At 44.3% G+C, this 19,704-nt stretch overlaps 1 protein-coding gene across 1 annotated transcript in view; it reads left to right on the forward strand.

Annotated features, from left to right (window-relative positions):
• LOC129813074 (ral GTPase-activating protein subunit alpha-1-like) overlaps positions 1-19,704 on the forward strand; it is a 130,432-nt gene that overhangs the window by 71,045 nt on the left and 39,683 nt on the right. The window contains exons 31-38 of the mRNA XM_055865231.1: positions 1,079-1,189; positions 1,294-1,362; positions 1,573-1,707; positions 2,359-2,542; positions 4,365-5,364; positions 11,690-11,761; positions 11,889-12,012; positions 13,381-13,536. Coding sequence (XP_055721206.1) covers positions 1,079-1,189; positions 1,294-1,362; positions 1,573-1,707; positions 2,359-2,542; positions 4,365-5,364; positions 11,690-11,761; positions 11,889-12,012; positions 13,381-13,536 — 1,851 coding nt within the window. The remainder of the gene's footprint in view (positions 1-1,078; positions 1,190-1,293; positions 1,363-1,572; positions 1,708-2,358; positions 2,543-4,364; positions 5,365-11,689; positions 11,762-11,888; positions 12,013-13,380; positions 13,537-19,704) is intronic.

Raw genomic sequence — 19,704 nt, forward strand, 5'->3', positions numbered from 1 at the left:
TAGATACTGAACTAGTCTAAAGGAGGCCAGTTTTATTGCTTCTTTAATCAGAACAACAGTTTTCAGCTGTGTTAACATAATTGCAAAAGGGTTTTCTAATGATCAATTAATCTTTTAAAATGATTAACTTGGATTAGCTAACACAACGTGCCATTGGAACACAGGATTGATGGTTGTTGATAATGGGCCTCTGTACACCTATATAGATATTCCATTTAAAATCAGCCATTTCCAGCTACAATAGTAATTTACAACGTTAACAATGTCTACACTGTATTTCTGATCAATTTGATGTTATTAAAAAAAAAAAAAAAAAAAAGTGCCCCCAAACTTTTGAATGGTAGTGTATATGTGATCCCTATGGGAATTGAACACACAACCCTGGTGTTATTGATGCTGTTGGAGTCATCTGCCATGCACAGTGATTAGAATTTTGAAATGTGTTGCTTTGCCTTCATCCCTTGCCATGGGAATTGTACTGTAGCAGTCCCTGGTTAGCAGTAGCGCAGAAGCAGTATCTCTCTGTGGCCTGCCCTGGTCTGTGTGTTGTTGATTGGCACAGTTACAGCAGTGTCAGTCTGCCTGGAGTGGGAGAAAGATGTTCTGCTCTAAGTAGCCAGAAGAAGCTTACAGACAGTACCGGCTGGTTTGGTCTGGCCCACCTCACACAACTCCAACCCAGCTAAATCTGGCCTGACTCAACATTTTGGCTTCTGTGTGCTCTCCACTCTGCTCAGACAGAAGGCGAAGGCTAATCCCATGAAGAATACATACAACACCCACCTCAAGGAATTGTTATTTTTCAGTCTTCTGAAATAAGGGTGCTCGTCAACTGACCCCCTCCCCACCGCCCCTTCTCTAACTCCTCTCCATATTGTTATCCAATCAAATGGGATGGCTGGTGATCCGGACCATTGTTTTGTGTGCTGCACTGGAAAGCACTCTGCACTCATTCATGAGGAAGGGTCACAGTGAGAGGAGGAGGAGGGAGGGAGGGAGGAGGAGGTGGTGGGTCGTCTCCCTGAGCCCCTTACACTTTTCTCAATTGCGTGCGTGTTTGTGTCTCATTGTTTTTCAGTTTCCAAATAAAACTGTCGCGCTGGTGGCCTCCGACATTCTGCACTTGCTCATAAACTATGTCGATGACCTTCAGAAATTCCCCCTCGACACTCCAAAGAAAATAGTTGAGGTAAATTGGCATGTCCATTTTAATAATGAAGTGTGTCAACTATTCTTGGAGTTTTTGAAGAGTATCCTTTTTGAATGACAGTGACATGTTAACTCTTGTTTCAGATCCTCATAGCGACTATCACTCACCTGCTTCCCGCTACAGAATCCTCGCCTCATGAACTGGACAAGAGGGTATGTCACTTCTCATACACAACTCTCCTAGTCACATGGAGAGCTGGTAATAATACAAGATCACAACTGTTGCTTTTCTATTTACAGTATACCGGCCTGACATGTTTCTTGCAGAAGCTCAAGAAAGAACAGTTTCCTCATCATAATACAGTATTTTGTTCTCTGCTTTATTTATGAAATCAAACTGTGTTTTTGCTTTCCTGTCCCTAGTTGGTGGTGTCTCTGCTGTTGTGCCTGCTGGACTGGGTGATGGCTCTGCCTCCTAAAACTCTGCTGCAGCCTGTCCAAACCCTCAGCCCTGACAAGGAGAAGCCAGACAAGTCTGTCCTCAGCTGTATCTACAAGGTATGCCCAGTAGAACCCTTGCCCATACTTTTGTAGTAGTAGTTACTTTGTGAATAGTAGCTTTATGTAGTAGCTTTGTGAATTGATATACTTCAAGACAGTATTTGATGCCGACATATCCGTCTTTACTTTGCTTAGCATTGACCAAAGCATTCAGTGGAGTGTGGAACCTGACCCATGGAGTAGCACTTATTTTGTGTTGAGTGTTCTTTCATTTCCTAATGGAGTTCAGGACTGCTGCGTTACACCTTTAATACAGACTGGGGGGCCTCCTTCCTAATGCATGCTACAGCTGGCACTGAGCACACCCACACTCACTACTCACTCCCTCAGTTGTCAGCACTCAATCACAGCATCCTCTTTTCCCATTACCACCCTTTCTCTCTCTCTCTCCACGGAAACGCACTGTGACGGGATCAGCAGATAATTTAATTACTTATTTCCGTAAAGGATTCCACCTCTCAAGTTTCTTTCTATTTTCTCTCTCTCTTTTCTCTCTCTGTCTCTCTCATTCTTTGGCGCTCTCTCTCTTCTCTCTCATTTTATTTCTCTCTATAGAAAATTACAGTCATGTGAAATAGTGCAGTAGTGTTCATTGATTGTTTTCTTGTGTCTTACTCTTCTTTCCCACTCTCCCTCTTCTCCCCCCAGGTGCTGCATGGCTGTGTGTATGGGGCCCAGAACTTCAACAGCCCTAGGTATTTTCCTATGAACCTGTCAGACCTGACCAGTCCAGACTACGACCCCTTCCTGCTACTGGAGAGTCTGAAGGAACCAGAGCCCCTCCACTCCCCTGACTCAGAACGCTCCTCCAAACTACAGCCTGTGACTGAGGGTAAGAACATAATGCCCTCTTCTTCTCCTCCTCGTCCTCTGTCTTAATCTCTACCTCTCCCCTACTCTAATTCCTTCTCCTATGGACTGGATGTGATGTGAATGCAGCTAGGCTCCTATGTGTCCTGTGTTAGATTCAGAGGGGGGGGGGCACCTGCAGCTTTTCCCAGCAGGGGATAATGACTAATCATTGGAGCACTTTGTGAGGCATGCTTCCTTCCTTAGCAACTAACTCCCTTTTTCCCTCCGGTCCTCGATCTATCAATTTATTTGTTCATTTCATTCCTTTCCTTTTCTTTTGGGGTATCGGAGGAAAGATGGAGGGGGGGAGAGATTTAACCTTTATTTACATAGGTTTGTCTCATTGAGATAAAAAATGCTTTTCCAAGAAAGATCTGTGCCTTAAAGGCCCCCCTAGATTTAATTGGAGAGAGAGAGCGAGAGAGAAACCTGTCCTCCTGTCCTGTCAATAGTCACATTCCTTTTCCCTGTAATGGCTCACTCAGGGTTTATCTAGCTCTGTGGGGCTGTAATTATGCTTATTGGAAAGAGATGGTTGGTAGAACACTGAGTGTCATGGCATCAGATTGTTCTCTGCGTGGTGCCACCCAGAAATGTAAAAAGATTCTCCATTGGAACCATTGAGGTATCTAGCGTTATAACTGGTATCTAGCGTTATTGTAACTGGTGTCTGGCGTTGTTGTTACTGGTGTCTGGCGTTGTTGTTACTGGTGTCTGGCGTTGTTGTTACTGGTGTCTGGCGTTGTTGTTACTGGTGTCTAGCGTTGTTGTTACTGGTGTCTGGCGTTGTTGTTACTGGTGTCTGGCGTTGTTGTTACTGGTGTCTGGCGTTGTTGTAACTGGTGTCTGGCGTTGTTGTTACTGGTGTCTGGCGTTGTTGTTACTGGTGTCTGGCGTTGTTGTAACTGGTGTCTGGCGTTGTTGTAACTGGTGTCTGGCGTTGTTGTTACTGGTGTCTGGCGTTGTTGTTACTGGTGTCTGGCGTTGTTGTAACTGGTGTCTGGCGTTGTTGTAACTGGTGTCTGGCGTTGTTGTAACTGGTGTCTGGCGTTGTTGTTACTGGTGTCTGGCGTTGTTGTAACTGGTGTCTGGCGTTGTTGTAACTGGTGTCTGGCGTTGTTGTAACTGGTGTCTGGCGTTGTTGTAACTGGTGTCTGGCGTTGTTGTTACTGGTGTCTGGCGTTGTTGTTACTGGTGTCTGGCGTTGTTGTAACTGGTGTCTGGCGTTGTTGTAACTGGTGTCTGGCGTTGTTGTTACTGGTGTCTGGCGTTGTTGTTACTGGTGTCTGGCGTTGTTGTAACTGGTGTCTGGCGTTGTTGTAACTGGTGTCTGGCGTTGTTGTTACTGGTGTCTGGCGTTGTTGTTACTGGTGTCTGGCGTTGTTGTTACTGGTGTCTGGCGTTGTTGTTACTGGTGTCTGGCGTTGTTGTAACTGGTGTCTGGCGTTGTTGTAACTGGTGTCTGGCGTTGTTGTTACTGGTGTCTGGCATTGTTGTTACTGGTGTCTGGCATTGTTGTTACTGGTATCTAGCATTTTACTTTTGATTGGCTAGATTCCTTCATCCCTTTACCCTCTGTTGGAGGGTAACACTAGAAATACCTGGTCCCACTGGGTTGAGCTGATACCCACATGTTATCTACTGACTGGCTGGCTGGCTTTTTCTCTCTTTTCTCCTGTTTATTAGAACTGGTCTTGAGAAATGCTGCAATGTCAACATTAAAGTGTCCATTATATCCCCTTGTTCTTGTTTTAGAGCTCTTAATATCTCCTTATTATTTACCTCTTCCTCTCCCCCTGTAGTGCGGAGCCGTATCCAGCACGGTCTGATCTCCATCGCGGCCAGGACAGTCATCACCCACCTGGTCAATCACCTTGGGCACTACCCCATGTCTGGAGGCCCTGCTACCCTGACCAGCCAGGTGTGTGAGAACATGGACAACCCCTACAGCGATAGCCCTGACCTGGCCCCAGAGCTCTTCGATGGGCCCAACCTACAGTTCTTTGTCCTGAACGGCACCACCCTCCTATCCTGTCTGCAGGTCCGTGCTGAGGACGGTGTGCCTGGTGGAGGAATGTCTGCAGGCCTCACCACCACCAGTGCCTGTGTGAGGGTTATCGTCCGAGACATCTCCGGAAAACACTCGTGGGATTCGGCTGTGCTGTACGGGCCACCTCACTGTGGTGTTCCCAATCAGCCCCTGCACCTCTACAGTAACACACCAACAGAGAGAAGGACTACAGAGGGGGAGAAAGAGAAGAACTGGGTTGGAGGCCCTATAGAGAAGGAAGAAGAGGAGAGGCAAGAGGGGGCAGCACTGGAGGAAGAGGAGGAGGTGGTGGTGTTGGTGCTGGGAGAGGAGGAGCAGGGGGATTCTGTGGAGGAGGAAGGAGAGGAAGAAGAGGAGGAAGTGGAAGGTGTGTTGGTGCTCATGGCCCCGCAAGCTAAGCGTGTGTGTCGCGAGGCGGTCCCGTCCTGGAACTCCCTGCGAGAAGAAGATGTTCTAGATGAGATGCTGCAGTACCTGGGTTACTCCAGCCCCGAGTGCCTTCAGCGTGCCGGAGGCCCCCTTAACATCCCCGCCCCACCCCCTGTCTGCGTGTCGGAGAAGCAGGAGAACGACGTGATCAACGCCATCCTGAAGCAGTGTGCAGAGGAGAAGGACTTTGCGGTGCACAGGGGGAATGGGCTGAACATGAGGGCCGTGGAGCAAGGGGAGCCAGGGCCTCAGAGGCCCCAGTCAGCCTTCTACTACTGCAGGCTGCTACTCAACATCCTGGGCATGAACTCCTGGGAGAAGAGGTGAGAGAGACACACCACACCACAAACCAGGGTCCTGTTCAGTGGGGCACACAACAGGAGAAAACCTTTTGAAACTGGGAGGTGCAGTGCCTTCAGAAAGTATTCATACCTCTTGACTTATTCCATATTTTGTTGCGTTACAGCCTGACTTCAAAATGGATTAAATATATGTTATTCTCACCCATCTAAACACAATACCTCATAATGCCTTAGTGAAAACATGTTTTTAGAAATGTTTGCAAATTTATTGAAAATTAAATACAGAAATATCTCATTTACATACTGTAAGTATTCACACCACTGAGTCAATACAAGTCCGAATCAACTTTTGCAGCGATTACAGCTGTGAGTCTTTCTGGGTAAGTTTAAGAGCTGTCCACCCCTGGATTGTGCAACATTTGCCCATTTATTGTTTTCAAAATTCTTCAAGTTCTGTCAAGTTGGTTGTCGATCATTGCCATATATTTTCAAGATGATTTTTAATTCAATACTGTAACTAGGCCACTCAGGAACATTGATAAGCAACTCCAGTGTATATTTGGCCTTGCATTTTAGGTTATTGTTCTGCTGGAAGGTGATTCTGTCTCCCAGTGTCTGTTGGAAAGCAGACTAAACCAGGTTTTCTTCCTAGGATTTTGCCTGTGCTTAGCTCTATTCTGTTTATTTTTATCCTTAAAAAACTCCTTGGTCCTTGCCGATGACGAGCAGAGCATACCCATAACATGATGCAGCCACCACAATGCTTGGAAATATTAAGAGTGGTACTCCGTGATGTGTTTTATTAGATTTGCCCAGAACATAAAGCTTTGTATTCAGGACATTTTTTGCAGTTTTACTTTAGTGCCTTAATGCAAACAGGATGCATGTTTTGGAATATATATATTCTGTACAGGCTTCCTTCCTTTCACTCTGTCATTTAGGTTAGTATTGTAGAGTAACTACAATGTTGTTGATCCATCCTCAGTTTTCTCCTATCACAGCCATTAAACTCTGTAACTGTTTTAAAGTTACAATTGCCTCATGGTGAAATCCCTGAGCGGTTTCCTTCCTCTCCGGCAACTGAGTTAGGAAGGACGCCTGTATACAGTGCATTTGGAAAGTATTCAGACCCTTTCCCTTTTTCCACATTTTGATACATTACAGCCTTATTCTAAAATGGATTAAATAAATAAAAATCTATCTACACACAATACCCCATAATGACTATGCAAAAACAGGTTTTAGAAATCTTTACAAAAATATTTTAAATAAAAACAGAAATACATTATTTACAAAAGTATTCAGACCCTCTGCTATGAGACTCGAAATTAAGCTCAGGTCCATCCTGTTTCTATTGATCATCCTTGATGTTTCTACAACTTGATTGGAGTCCACCTGTGGTATATTAAATTGATTGATCTAGAGGCAAAAGAAACGCACACCTATTTAGGCGAGGTGCTGGCTAGTGGAGTGGAACACTTCAAAAATTAACGAGAGCCGCACACTCTAGGAGCTCCGATGCAATAAATGAATAACCTAATAACCAACGTTTCGACAGACAAGCTGTCTTAATCAGGGTATAATGACAAACACTGCGGGGTGACTAGTTTATATCGTGTCAAAGGACACACACAGGTGTCTGTAATCATGGCCGGGTGTGGCCTGATATCAATGGTTAATTCTCAGATATAAAAAAATATATATTAAATTGATTGGACATGATTTGGAAATGGAAGAAGTTTGGAACCACCAAGACTCTTCCTAGAGCTGGCCGCCCGGCCAAACTGAGCAATCGGGGGAGATTGCTCAGGGAGGTGACCAAGATCCACGTCTAGGGCGTCACCTCTGGAGGAAACCTGGCACCATCCCTACGGTGAAGCATGGTGTTGGCAGCATCATGCTGTTGGGATGTTTTTTCAGCGGCAGGGACTGGGAGACTAGTCAGGATCGAGGGAAAATGAACAGAGCAAAGTACAGAGAGATCCTTGATGAAAACCTGCTCCAGAGTTCTTTGGACCTCAGACTGGGGCGAAGGTTCACCTTCCAACAGGACAACGACCCTTAGCATATAGCCAAAACAATGCAGGAGTGGCTTCGGGACAAATCTTTGAATGTCCCAGCCAGAGTGGCCCAGCCAGATCCCAAACATCTTTGGAGAGACCTGAAAATGGCTGTGCAGCGACGCTCCCCATCCAGCCTGACAGAGCTTGAGAGGATCTGCAGAGAAGAATGGGAGAAACTCCCCAAATACAGGTGTGCCAAGCTTGTAGCGTCATACCCAAGAAGACTCAAGGCTATAATCGCTGCTTAAGGTGCTTCAACAAAGTACTGAGTAAAGGGTCTGAATACTTATGTAAATATAAATATTTTTTTATAATGCTTTGTCATTACGTGGTATTGTGTGTAGATTGATGAGGGGGAAAAAAGCATTTTTATCAATTTTAGAATAAGGCTGTAACTGTGGAAAAAAGCAAGGGGTCTGAATTCTTTCCGAATGCACTGTATCTTTGTAGTCACTGGGTGTATTGATACACCATCCAAAATGTCATTAATAACTTCACTCTGCTCAAAGTGATATTCAATGTCTGCTTTTTAAGAATGTTATCCATCTACCAATATGTACCCCTTTTTGCGAGGCATTGGAAAACCTGGTCTTTGTGGTTGAATCTGTGTTTGAAATTCACTGCTCGACTGAGGGACCTTACAGATAATTGTATGTGTGGGGTACAGAGATGAGTTAGGGATTTTTTAAAAATCATGTATAACACTATTATTGCACACAGTGAGCAAAAACATAATTCTACTTTGACATTATGGGGTATTGTGTGTAGGCCAGTGACACAAAATCTACATTGAATCAATTTTAGATTCAGGCTGTAAAACAACAAAATGTGGAAAAAGTAGAGGGGGTTGAATATTTTCTGAAGGCACTGTATTACCCAAACTAGTTCAATTTGAAACGCCCTTTTTCAGTTTGGAAATGCTTTATTACGGTGTGCCCTACTGAACATGACCAACATCATAGTCTATAGTTGATTCAAAGTTGTTATGGCAAAATAACTTTATTCTGCAGGTAGCCTATTGTTTACAGAACTGGCACATTTGGAGAGATCCAGTAGACTCTTTAGAAAATGGGTATGTGTTGATGGAACTTCAAAATGTTCTAGGTGCTGTGCTATATTCAGATGGGTGTGAAAAAATGCACCATGTGTCACTGCTACTGCCAGCCTTGTTTGTCTCTCAGCCCGTCACTGAGATTTAGTATAGTCAGATTAGAGTAGCTTGTCTGTCCGCATCTCTTTCTCTCTCGCTCACTTATTCACATGGTCATCTCATCCACCTCATTATCACCACACTTCACATATATTACTTTACATAGATCCATTTCCTGAAGCAGCTATTTCTGATGGCTTTTTCATTGATGTCTTTGAAGTATTATCTATTGTATTACTAGAGATGGAGGCTGGATCTTTAATGATGAGAACTAATTGGGCTAAATGGAAATGGCGCGTCACATTGAGCACTAATGGCTGTGTTTATCAGCGAACACATACATCTATCCAGGAGCAATGATGGACATAAAAATAGCCCCTTCTGTTAATTTATCCCATTCGTTACTCTTTCACAAAATATATCTTTAACAGATTTATGTATATGAGAGGTCATCTTATCAGTAGAATGGAGGGAGAGGGACTAGAACATTAATTTATACTGAACAAAAATATAAACATAACATGTAAAGTGTTGGTCCCATGTTTCATGAGCTGAAATTAAAGATCCAGGAAATGTTCCATAAGCACAAACAGCTTCACTCTCACATTTTGTGCACAAATTTGTTTATATCCCTGTTAGTGAGCATTTCTCCTTTGCCAAGATAATCCATCCACCTGACAACATAATCATTATACAGATGCACCTTGTGCTGGGAACAATAAGGCCACTCTAAAATGTGCAGTTTTGTCACACAACACAATGACACAGATGTCTCAAGTTTTGAGGAAGCTTTAGAGAATTTGGTAGAATGTCCAACCGGCCTCAACCTCAGACCTCGTGTATGGCGTCATGTGGGCGAGCGGTTTGCTGATGTCAACAGAGTGTCCCATGGTGGTAGTGGGGTTATAGTATGGGCAGGCATAAGCTACGGACATCGAACACAATTGCATTTTATCAATGGCAATTTGATTGCACAGAGATACCGTGACGAGATCCTGAGGCCCATTGTGTTGCCAATCATCTACTGCCATCACCTCATGTTTCAGCGTGATAATGCATGGCCCCATGTCACAAGGATCTGGACACAATTCCTGGAAGCTGAAAATGTTCTTCCATGGCCTGCATACTCTCCAAACATGTCACCAGTTGAGCATGTTTGGGATGTTCTGGATTGACATGTACGACAGAGCGTGTTCCAGTTCCCACCAATATCCAGCAACTTCGCACCGCCATTGAAGAGGAGTGGGACAATATTCTACAGGCCACAGTCAACAGACTGATCAGCCCTATGCGAATGAGAAGTGTCGCGCTGCATGAGGCAGTTGGTGGTCACACCAGATACAGACTTTTTTTAAGGTATCTGTGACCAACATATGCATATCTGTATTCCCAGTCATGTGAAATCCATAGATTAGGGTCTAATACATTTATTTCAGTTGACTGATTTTCTTATATGAACTGTAACTCAGTAAAATCTTTGAAATTGTTGCATGTTGCATTTTATATTTGTCTTCAGTATATTAGCCTACTCACATCATGCAAAGAGAGAATACAAAGACACACAAACACAGAGACTTTTCAGAGCCCTGCAACTGTAGCGAACGCAGAATTACGGAATCCTGGAGGGACTGAAAATGTCAAATATACCAAACATTTTACATTTTCAGTCCCTCCAGCATTCCGTAATTCTGCGATCGCAGGGCATGCAAATTTGACCAGTCACCGCAATATTTCCACAAAAAAACTGTCAAATCATCGCGATTTTGTTGCATAGAACTGACCCCTCACCACAGCACAAAGCGAGGGCTTGCCATTTCAACCAATCACTGCACATTATATTATGGTTCATTCAACCTCAGGTCAACAAATGTCTTCCCTCTTCAGCGCCTTTTTTGCGACAGATTTTACAAAATCATCTCATATTGCCTTGCAAAATGTCCGAATTGCCACAGCAAAATCAAGCATTTTTGTGGCCAAATGTTATAAAAATGTATTCCTGCGAAACCCTGGATGGACTATATTTGACATTTTAAGCAATTTAGCAGATGATCTTATACAGAGAGACTAACCATTTGTGCTTTCATCTTAAGATAGCTCGGTGACACAACCACATCACAGTCGTAGTAAGTACATTTTTCCTCAATTACTGGGGGAGCAGAAAGGAGTCAGGAGGAGATAGCCTTTAATGAGCCATTGTCCTGCTCGCGCTTTCTTTTTCTCTTTATTTCTCTCTCACTCTCTCTCCTGGCATTCATACCGCGGTGCGTGGGCGAGCGAGTGTGCTGTTCCTGATTGCCGCCTTTGAAATGGCTCACTTTCAATGGAAATAATTAAGACTGTTACATTATAACAAGCTAATAAATAGGCCCATACTCAAATGGTGAGAGGGAGGAGGAAAAACACCACGAAACAAAGTCATTTTTTTAAAAGTAGTCGTGGCTTTTACATGAGCCGTCATTGTCCCCCCCTCTGTTCGAACTTGACCAGACATAAGCAGCTAATGTTCAAACTCCAGATTGGGGGAAATAAGGCAAGGTTTTAAAGCTCCAGATCTCACGTGTTGTTACACCGGGGTGGTAACTAAGATCTAAACGTATTGATTTCTCAGGATCTCGAGCTGTCCATCGCTTGCTATAAAGTTGCAGTGTATTCGTGTTTTTAGCTGTGATAAGTACTGTGATAAGGATTTTGTATTTATTTCCCAGAATTCCTGCCACCACTTGTTTGACTGTGGTTTGACTCGATTGGTCTGATGTTCCAGGAAATGCTGTGACAAAAACAAAGAGGAGGCCAATTAGACATGTGGGCCTGCTAATGATGGAGAGGTAGTCTGCAGCAGGCGGAGGGAGAAGTCTGAAGGCTACTTAGTGAATATCTGTGCAGTATAGACCTAATCACCTGATCACTGTCTGCCTGTAGGGAGTGAGGACAGGCCTGGCTAATGTTGTTGTGAATAGAATAAAAGTTATACTTTATTGTCCATTCTCAGTGTCTTGTTGCTGTCAAGCTTCCGAATACTTTAGAATATTTTCCAAGACATCACTGTGTTGTAAATAGATTCTACATAGAATCTGTAGGCTATGTCACAATTCTTTATGCCAATGGCTTATACACTTGTTGTTCTTTGTTATAGGGGCAACTTCCATCTCCTGAAGAAGAACGAGAAGCTGCTTAGAGAGCTTAAGAACCTTGACTCCAGACAGTGGTATGTTAGTGGTTCTTCTTCCTCAGACTGTTTTACTTTTAGGGAACAACAAAAATGTTTCCTTATGTTTCTTATATATTTTTTCTTATTCCTTATCTTTCCTTTCATTTGACATCTTTTCCTGTAGTCGAGAGACGCACAAAATAGCCGTGTTTTACGTGGCGGAGGGGCAGGAGGACAAGCACTCTATCCTGTGTAATACCAGGGGGAGTCAGGCCTACGAGGACTTTGTCTCTGGGCTGGGCTGGGAGGTAAGACAGACCCCTCTCTCTCCATTACAACCTTTCAGCATCTCTGTACGCTGAGTGCACAAAACATTAGGAACACCTTCCTAATATTGAGTTGCAACCCCTTCAATTCGTCGGGTCATGGACTCTACAAGGTGTCGATAGCATTTCACAGGGACACTGGCCCATGTTGACTCCAATGTTTCCCACAGTTGTGTCAAGTTAGCTGGATGTCCTTTGGGTGGTGGACCATTCTTGACACAGGAAACTGTTGAGTGTGAAAAACCCAGCAGTGTTGCAGTTCTTGACATGAACCTACAGTGTTTTTTCCTGTAAAAGTTGCATCATACTGGAGCCCACCTTGCGGGCTACCTCAGAATTCTATGGCACGTTATTTAATTGTCAGCCATTAATGCTAGTCCTCTGGTGGTCAAACTAGCACTAACATCTTTGAGAAGCATTTGACAGTCTGCAATATTGGCTGTACTAGAGAATTTAAAACCTTTTTTGGTAAGAACATAGTATATGGGATTGATTTTAAGAAATGTTGCTTAATTAATTTGATTAATAATATGTTTCTATTCCAAGAACAAAGAAACCCTCAGTGTTTCCGTTAGGAAAATATGGCGCTGTACAATGTGACCAGTCGGGAGTAGGCTACAGTACTAAGAGCATAACATTTCCACACCCTAATTGTAGCATAACCAATACCCAAACGGAGATTCAGTGAAAATAGAAATCTCATTGATTTATCAAGACCAGTCCCCATGCTTGTCTCAGAGCAGCGCTGTCTTTTCCCCCTACCACTTGCCTCTTCCATTAATTTTGAAAGAGTATTTTCCAGTAAGCATAATCAGTGCTCCCCTTGCCCTGTTCTGGAGCAATGAAGCAGTGACGCAGGGTACCGTACTAAACCACAAATTACTTCTAAGTCCCGCAGCATAATCTCAAAACTTTTAGTTGAGCAACCACTGTACTACCGTACCCTGTTCAAAGGCACTTAAATGATGTAATCTTGACCATTCACCCTCTGAATGGCACATGTACACAATCCATTTCTCAATTGTCTCAAGGCTTAAAATCGTTCTTTCACCTGTCTCCTCCCCTTCATCTACACTGGTTGAAGTGGATTTAACAGGTGACATCAATAAGGGAGCATAGCTTTCACCTGGATTCACCTGGTCAGTCAATGTCATGGAAAGAGAGAGGTTTTCTTAACGTGGTTACCTGTTTTTATTTTTTTATATTCATTAGCGGGTTATTGTCGAGTTATATTACTATTGATTTATATTTTTCTGTGCCTGATTTAGAACACTGAAAACACTTTGATGGCCCACTTCTTGCTTTAGTGTATCTTATGGAAGTTTGATGATCTCTATTCCTGTATACCAGGTGAACTTGACCAGTCACTGTGGCTTTATGGGAGGTCTTCAGAGGAACAAGAGCACTGGTCTGACCACGCCTTACTTCGCCACCTCCACCGTTGAGGTCATGTTCCACGTCTCCACACGGATGCCCCCCGACTCAGACGACTCACTCACGAAAAAGGTCTTATGGTGTTCTATGAACGGCAGTTGGTGTCTGTGTGAAAAAGATCATGTCTGACTGCAACCCTGTTATGAACTTTTATTGAGATGCACACACTCGGGCTGCGTTCCAAACACAAGACTAACCCTCATCCACTTACCCTCGCCTTATGCCATTGCGGGAATCCCTTCTTGATCTTGGAGGCTGGTCCAAATGATTAGCCAAGCAAGGGAAGTTTGCAACGTAAGCCCCTCAGCCCTCGTTTTTAGTCGGCTTTGCCAGTGTATAATTATGTTCACTCCGGGGCCTGAAACTCCCCAAAATTCAATTCACGACGATTGTACATCCGCTAAGAAAAGTCTGCGAAAACTTAAAAACAACATCAATGGAGAAGTCAACCTACAAGTGTAAGTAACAACAAATGCAAATAAGTTAGAAATTGTACTACTAATGCACATGACGGCACAAACACGTCTCGTAAAAAGTAAATATGTTTTTGTTTGGTCATCTTTTGGAAATTGTAGACAAACATTTTTCTCCTCCAGAAGTTCCAGCTAGACAGGCTAACATTAGTTAGCAAATTAATTTGCCAGCTATCGTACATTAGGCGTATATTAAGAATTATATATTTAATATAAGTAGACATAATTCTCATAATTGACTGTAGCGTATATAAAGCACCCATAAGCTACCTCAGGCTGAAAACACAATCATCGCGGGATGAACAAATGGTGAATTTCCGGCCAAGGGCGGTCCATTTAAAAATCATTCCTTCCTCCCTCACCCTGCAAGTGTATACTTGAGGGCTGAGGGGATAGGGTGTGTCTTTTAAGTATTTGGACCGCAGCCATGTCTGTCTGTGTCCCTCTCACCCCCTTTCATCTAGTCAGCAGGGGGTGGGTTATTCTGTGTTTCCTTTTTAGATGCTCTCACTGCTCCCCTGCAGAGAGAGACCCAATGTTTTCTCTCTCTCTCTCTCTCTCTCTCTCTCTGTGTATCCCCCAACTCATACAATGCGGAACAAAAACACACTGACCTTTCTGTTCAGTCCACTACTAAACCATTATATGTCGAGCTCTCTTAGATGGGTCACATTTCTACCTGCAGAGAGCTGTTTTTGTGTGGACTTGAGCCCCACAGAGAAACATGACATGTTTTGCTAATGTAGACGAGAGGAGCTTCAATTTCCCTCCAGCTACAGGGGAAATGGGTTGCTACAGAAGACGAGAGGAACTTCCATCTCCCTCCAGCTACAGGCGCAATGGGTTGCTACAGAAGACGAGAGGAACTTCCATCTCCCTCCAGCTACAGGCGCAATGGGTTGCTACAGAACACGAGAGGAATTTCCATCTCCCTCCAGCTACAGGGGCAATGGGTTGCTACAGAAGACGAGAGGAACTTCCATCTCCCTCCAGCTACAGGGGCAATGGGTTGCTACAGAAGACGAGAGGAACTTCCATCTCCCTCCAGCTACAGGGGCAATGGGTTGCTACAGAAGACGAGAGGAACTTCCATCTCCCTCCAGCTACAGGGGCAATGGGTTGCTACAGAAGACGAGAGGAACTTCCATCTCCCTCCAGCTACAGGGGAAATGGGTTGCTACAGAAGACGAGAGGAACTTCCATCTCCCTCCAGCTACAGGCGCAATGGGTTGCTACAGAAGACGAGAGGAACTTCCATCTCCCTCCAGCTACAGGCGCAATGGGTTGCTACAGAAGACGAGAGGAATTTCCATCTCCCTCCAGCTACAGGGGCAATGGGTTGCTACAGAAGACGAGAGGAACTTCCATCTCCCTCCAGCTACAGGGGCAATGGGTTGCTACAGAAGACGAGAGGAACTTCCATCTCCCTCCAGCTACAGGGGCAATGGGTTGCTATAGAAGACGAGAGGAACTTCCATCTCCCTCCAGCTACAGGGGCAATGGGTTGCTACAGAAGACGAGAGGAACTTCCATCTCCTTCCAGCTACAGTGGCAATGAGGGAGAAAATATATTCTCACCTTAAATGGTTCCCTTTATTCCTCTCTCTCATGAAGCCCTTTCTCCTTCTATCTCTTCTTTATCTCTCTCACCTCATTCTGCCTCTGTACTTTTTCCCTTTTGAACATGCTAGCATCTCTCTCTCTTTTCCTTTGGAACATGCTAGCATCTCTCTCTCTCTCTTTCACCCTACCTCTCTCTGTCACTCTTAACCTAAAATAGACATCACCTCTCCCTTGTTTTTCTCCTCTTCTACAAATATCCGTCTGTCTTGGTATTATTTTTCAGCAGGCAGAAATGTAATTAGAGAACAGAGGGCATTAGCTGTAATGAGTTTGGCTGTGAGGCCGGGGTGGCCGATGAAACAGAGGGCCTGTAGCTATAGATCGCCGCGGCGATGCAGAATGAACAATGAAGTATCATTAGAGCTGTCCCCTCACTTCCTCTGGCATACGTCTTCAACAGGGGCGATACACACACACACACACACACACACACACACACACACACAGCCCTGACCGGATGCCAAGGTGCTGCTAATACTAATAACATACTCATTAATGAACGCATACAGACAGGAGGGGAATATTGAAGTGGCTGGTTGAGCATGTGTGATGGCCAATAATACGCACACACAGTTTCTTAGTAGGCCAATGGCCGCAGTAGTCATTTCGTTGTAACGTTAGTGTAGTAGAGGAGGTTATTGTGATATGTAGTTGTCTCACCCAGGATCTCTATGGACCCACCTAGCTATCTTAAGATGAATGCATTAACTGTAAGTCGCTCTGGATAAGAGCATCTGCTAAATGATAGAAATGTAAATGTACCAGAGAAACATTGTGGTGTCTAATGGCCAGTAATACGCAGACGGATCATTAGCTGTGAGTTTTAATTTTCTTCCCCTTGTTCTGCAGTGGCTTGGGTGAGAAGGCTTGAGAGAGGAGGGGTATCTTTTATCGCAGTCTGATTTGATGAGTTAAATAACGAGCTGAAACGCCACTGATAGCTTGCTTGTGGTTACTCACTCACACTGCTGATAATGTGAACTAACAGGCATCCAATCCATCAGATAACCTCTAAGATATCACATTGTATTTGTCACATACACATGGTTAGCAGATGTTAATGCGAGTGTAGCGAAATACTTGTGCTTCTGTTTCCGACAGTGCAGTAATATCTAACAAATAATCTAACAGTTCCCCAACAACTACCTAATACACACATCTAAAGGGTGAATAAGAATATGTACATATAAATATATGGATGAGCGATGGCTGAGCGGCATAGGCAAGGTGCAATAGATGGTATAAAATACAGTATACGTATGATATGAGTAATGTAAAGTATGTAAACATTATTAAAGTGGCATTATTTAAAGTGGCATTATTTAAATGCCTCATGATCCATTTGTTAAAGTGGCCAGTGATTGGGTCTCCATGTAGGCAGCAGCCTCTGGGTTAGTGATTGCTGGTTAGCAGTCTGGTGGCCTTGAGATAGAATCTGTTCTTCAGTCTCTCGGTCCCAGCTTTGATGCACCTGTACTGACCTCGCCTTCTGGATGGTAGGTGTGAACAGGCAGTGGCTGGGGTGGTTGTTGTCTTTGATTGAAAGCAAAAAAGATCAATCAAATGTACAGTGGGGAGAACAAGTATTTGACACACTGCTGATTTTGCAGGTTTTCCTACTTACAAAGCATGTAGAGGTCTGTAATTTGTATCATAGGTACACTTCAACTATGAGAGACGGAATCTAAAACAAAAATCCAGAAAATCACATTGTATGATTTTTAAGTAATTAATTTCCATTTTATTGCATGACATAAATATTTGATACATCAGAAAAGCAGAACTTATTATTTGGTACAGAAACCTTTGTTTGCAATTACAGAGATCATACGTTTCCTGTAGTTCTTGACCAGGTTTGCACACACTCCAGCAGGGATTTTGGCCCACTCCTCCATACAGACCTTCTCCAGATCCTTCAGGTTTCGGGGCTGTCGCTGGGCAATACGGACTTTCAGCTCCCTCTAAAGATTTTCTATTGGGTTCAGGTCTGGAGACTGGCTAGGCCACTCCAGGACCTTGAGATGCTTCTTATGGAGCCACTCCTTAGTTGCCCTGGCTGTGTGTTTTGGGTCGTTGTCATGCTGGAAGATCCAGCCACAACCCATCTTCAATGCTCTTACTGAGGGAAGGAGGTTGTTGGCCAAGATCTCGCAATACATGGCCCCATCCATCCTCCCCTCAATACGGTGCAGTCGTCCTGTCCCCTTTGCAGAAAAGCATCCCCAAAGAATGATGTTTCCACCTCCATGCCTCACGGTTGGGATGGTGTTCTTGGGGTTGTACTCATCCTTCTTCTTCCTCCAAACACGGCGAGTGGAGTTTAGACCAAAAAGCTCTATTTTAGTCTCATCAGACCACATGACCTTCTCCCATTCCTCCTCTGGATCATCCAGATGGTCATTGGCAAACTTCAGACAGGCCTGGACATGCGCTGGCTTGAGCAGGGGGACCTTGCGTGCGCTGCAGGATTTTAATCCATGACGGCGTAGTGTGTTACTAATGGTTTTCTTTGAGACTGTGGTCCCAGCTCTCTTCAGGTCATTGACCAGGTGCTGTCGTGTAGTTCTGGGCTAATCCCTCACCTTCCTCATGATCATTGATGCCCCACGAGGTGAGATCTTGCATGGAGCCCCAGACCGAGGGTGATTGACCATCATCTTGAACTTCTTCCATTTTCTAATAATTGCGCCAACAGTTGTTGCCTTCTCACCAAGCTGCTTGCCTATTGTCCTGTAGCCCATCCCAGCCTTGTGCAGGTCTACAATGTTATCCCTGATGTCATTACACAGCTCTCTGGTCTTGGCCATTGTGGAGAGGTTGGAGTTTGTTTGTTTGAGTGTGTGGACAGGTGTCTTTTATACAGGTAACGAGTTCAAACAGGTGCAGTTAATACAGGTAATGAGTGGAGAACAGGAGGGCTTCTTAAAGAAAAACTAACAGGTCTGTGAGAGCTGGAATTCTTACTGGTTGGTAGGTGATCAATTACTTATGTCATGCAATAAAATGCAAATGAATTACTTAAAAATCATACAATGTGATTTTCTGGATTTTTGTTTTAGAAGCCGTCTCTCACAGTTGAAGTGTACCTATGATAAAAAATTACAGACCTCTACATGCTTTGTAAGTAGGAAACACTGCCGATTTTGCAGGTTATCAAATACTTGTTCTCCCCACTGTATTTATAAAGCCCTTCTTACATCAGCTGATGTTACAAAGTGCTGTACAGAAATTCAGCCTAAAACCCCAAACAGCAAGCAATGCAGGTGTAGAAGCACCTTTCCTGTGACATCGGGTGCTATAGGTGTCATGGAGGGCAGGTAATTTGCCCCCGGTGATGCATTGTGCAGACTGCGCCACCCTCTGGAGAGCCTTGCGGTTGAGGGTGGTGAAGTTGCCGTACCAGGCTGTGATACAGCCCAACAGGATGCTCTCAATTGTGCATCTGTAAAAGTTAGTCAGGGTTTTGGGTGAAAAGTCACATTTCTTCTGCTTCCTGAGGTTGAAGAGGCACTGTTGCGCTTTCTTCACCACACTGTTTGTGTGGGTGGACCATATCAGTTTGTCCTTGATGTGTACGCAAACTTTTCACTTTCTCCACTGCTGTCCCTTAAATGTGGATAGGAGGGTGCTCCCTCTGGTGTTTCCTGAAGTCCATGATCATCTCCTTTGTTTTGTTGACTTTTTGAGAAAGAGTTTGTTTTCCTGACACCACACTCCGAGTACCCTCACCTCCTCCCTGTATGCTGTCTCGTCGTTGTTGGTGATCAAGACCACTACTGTTGTGTTGTCTGCAAACTTGATGATTGAGCTGTTAGGCGTGCATGGTGACGCAGTCGTGGATGAACAAGGAGTACAGAAGGCTGCTGAGCACGCACCCTTGTGGGGCTCCAGTGTTGTGGGTCAGTGAGGTGGAAATGTTGTTTCCTAACTTCACCACCTGGGTGCGGCCCGTCAAAGTCCAGGACCCAGTTGCACAGGGCGGGGTTCAGGCCCAGGGCCTCCAGCTTGAAGATTAGCTTGGAGGGTACTATGGTGTTGAATGCTGAGCTGTAGTCAATGAACAGCATTCTTACATAGGTATTCATCTTGTCCAGATGGGATAGGGCAGTGTGCAGTGTGATGGTAATTGCATCGTCTGTGGACC

This window comes from Salvelinus fontinalis, chromosome 16 (assembly GCF_029448725.1).
Source record: "Salvelinus fontinalis isolate EN_2023a chromosome 16, ASM2944872v1, whole genome shotgun sequence".
Classification (NCBI taxonomy): domain Eukaryota; kingdom Metazoa; phylum Chordata; class Actinopteri; order Salmoniformes; family Salmonidae; genus Salvelinus; species Salvelinus fontinalis.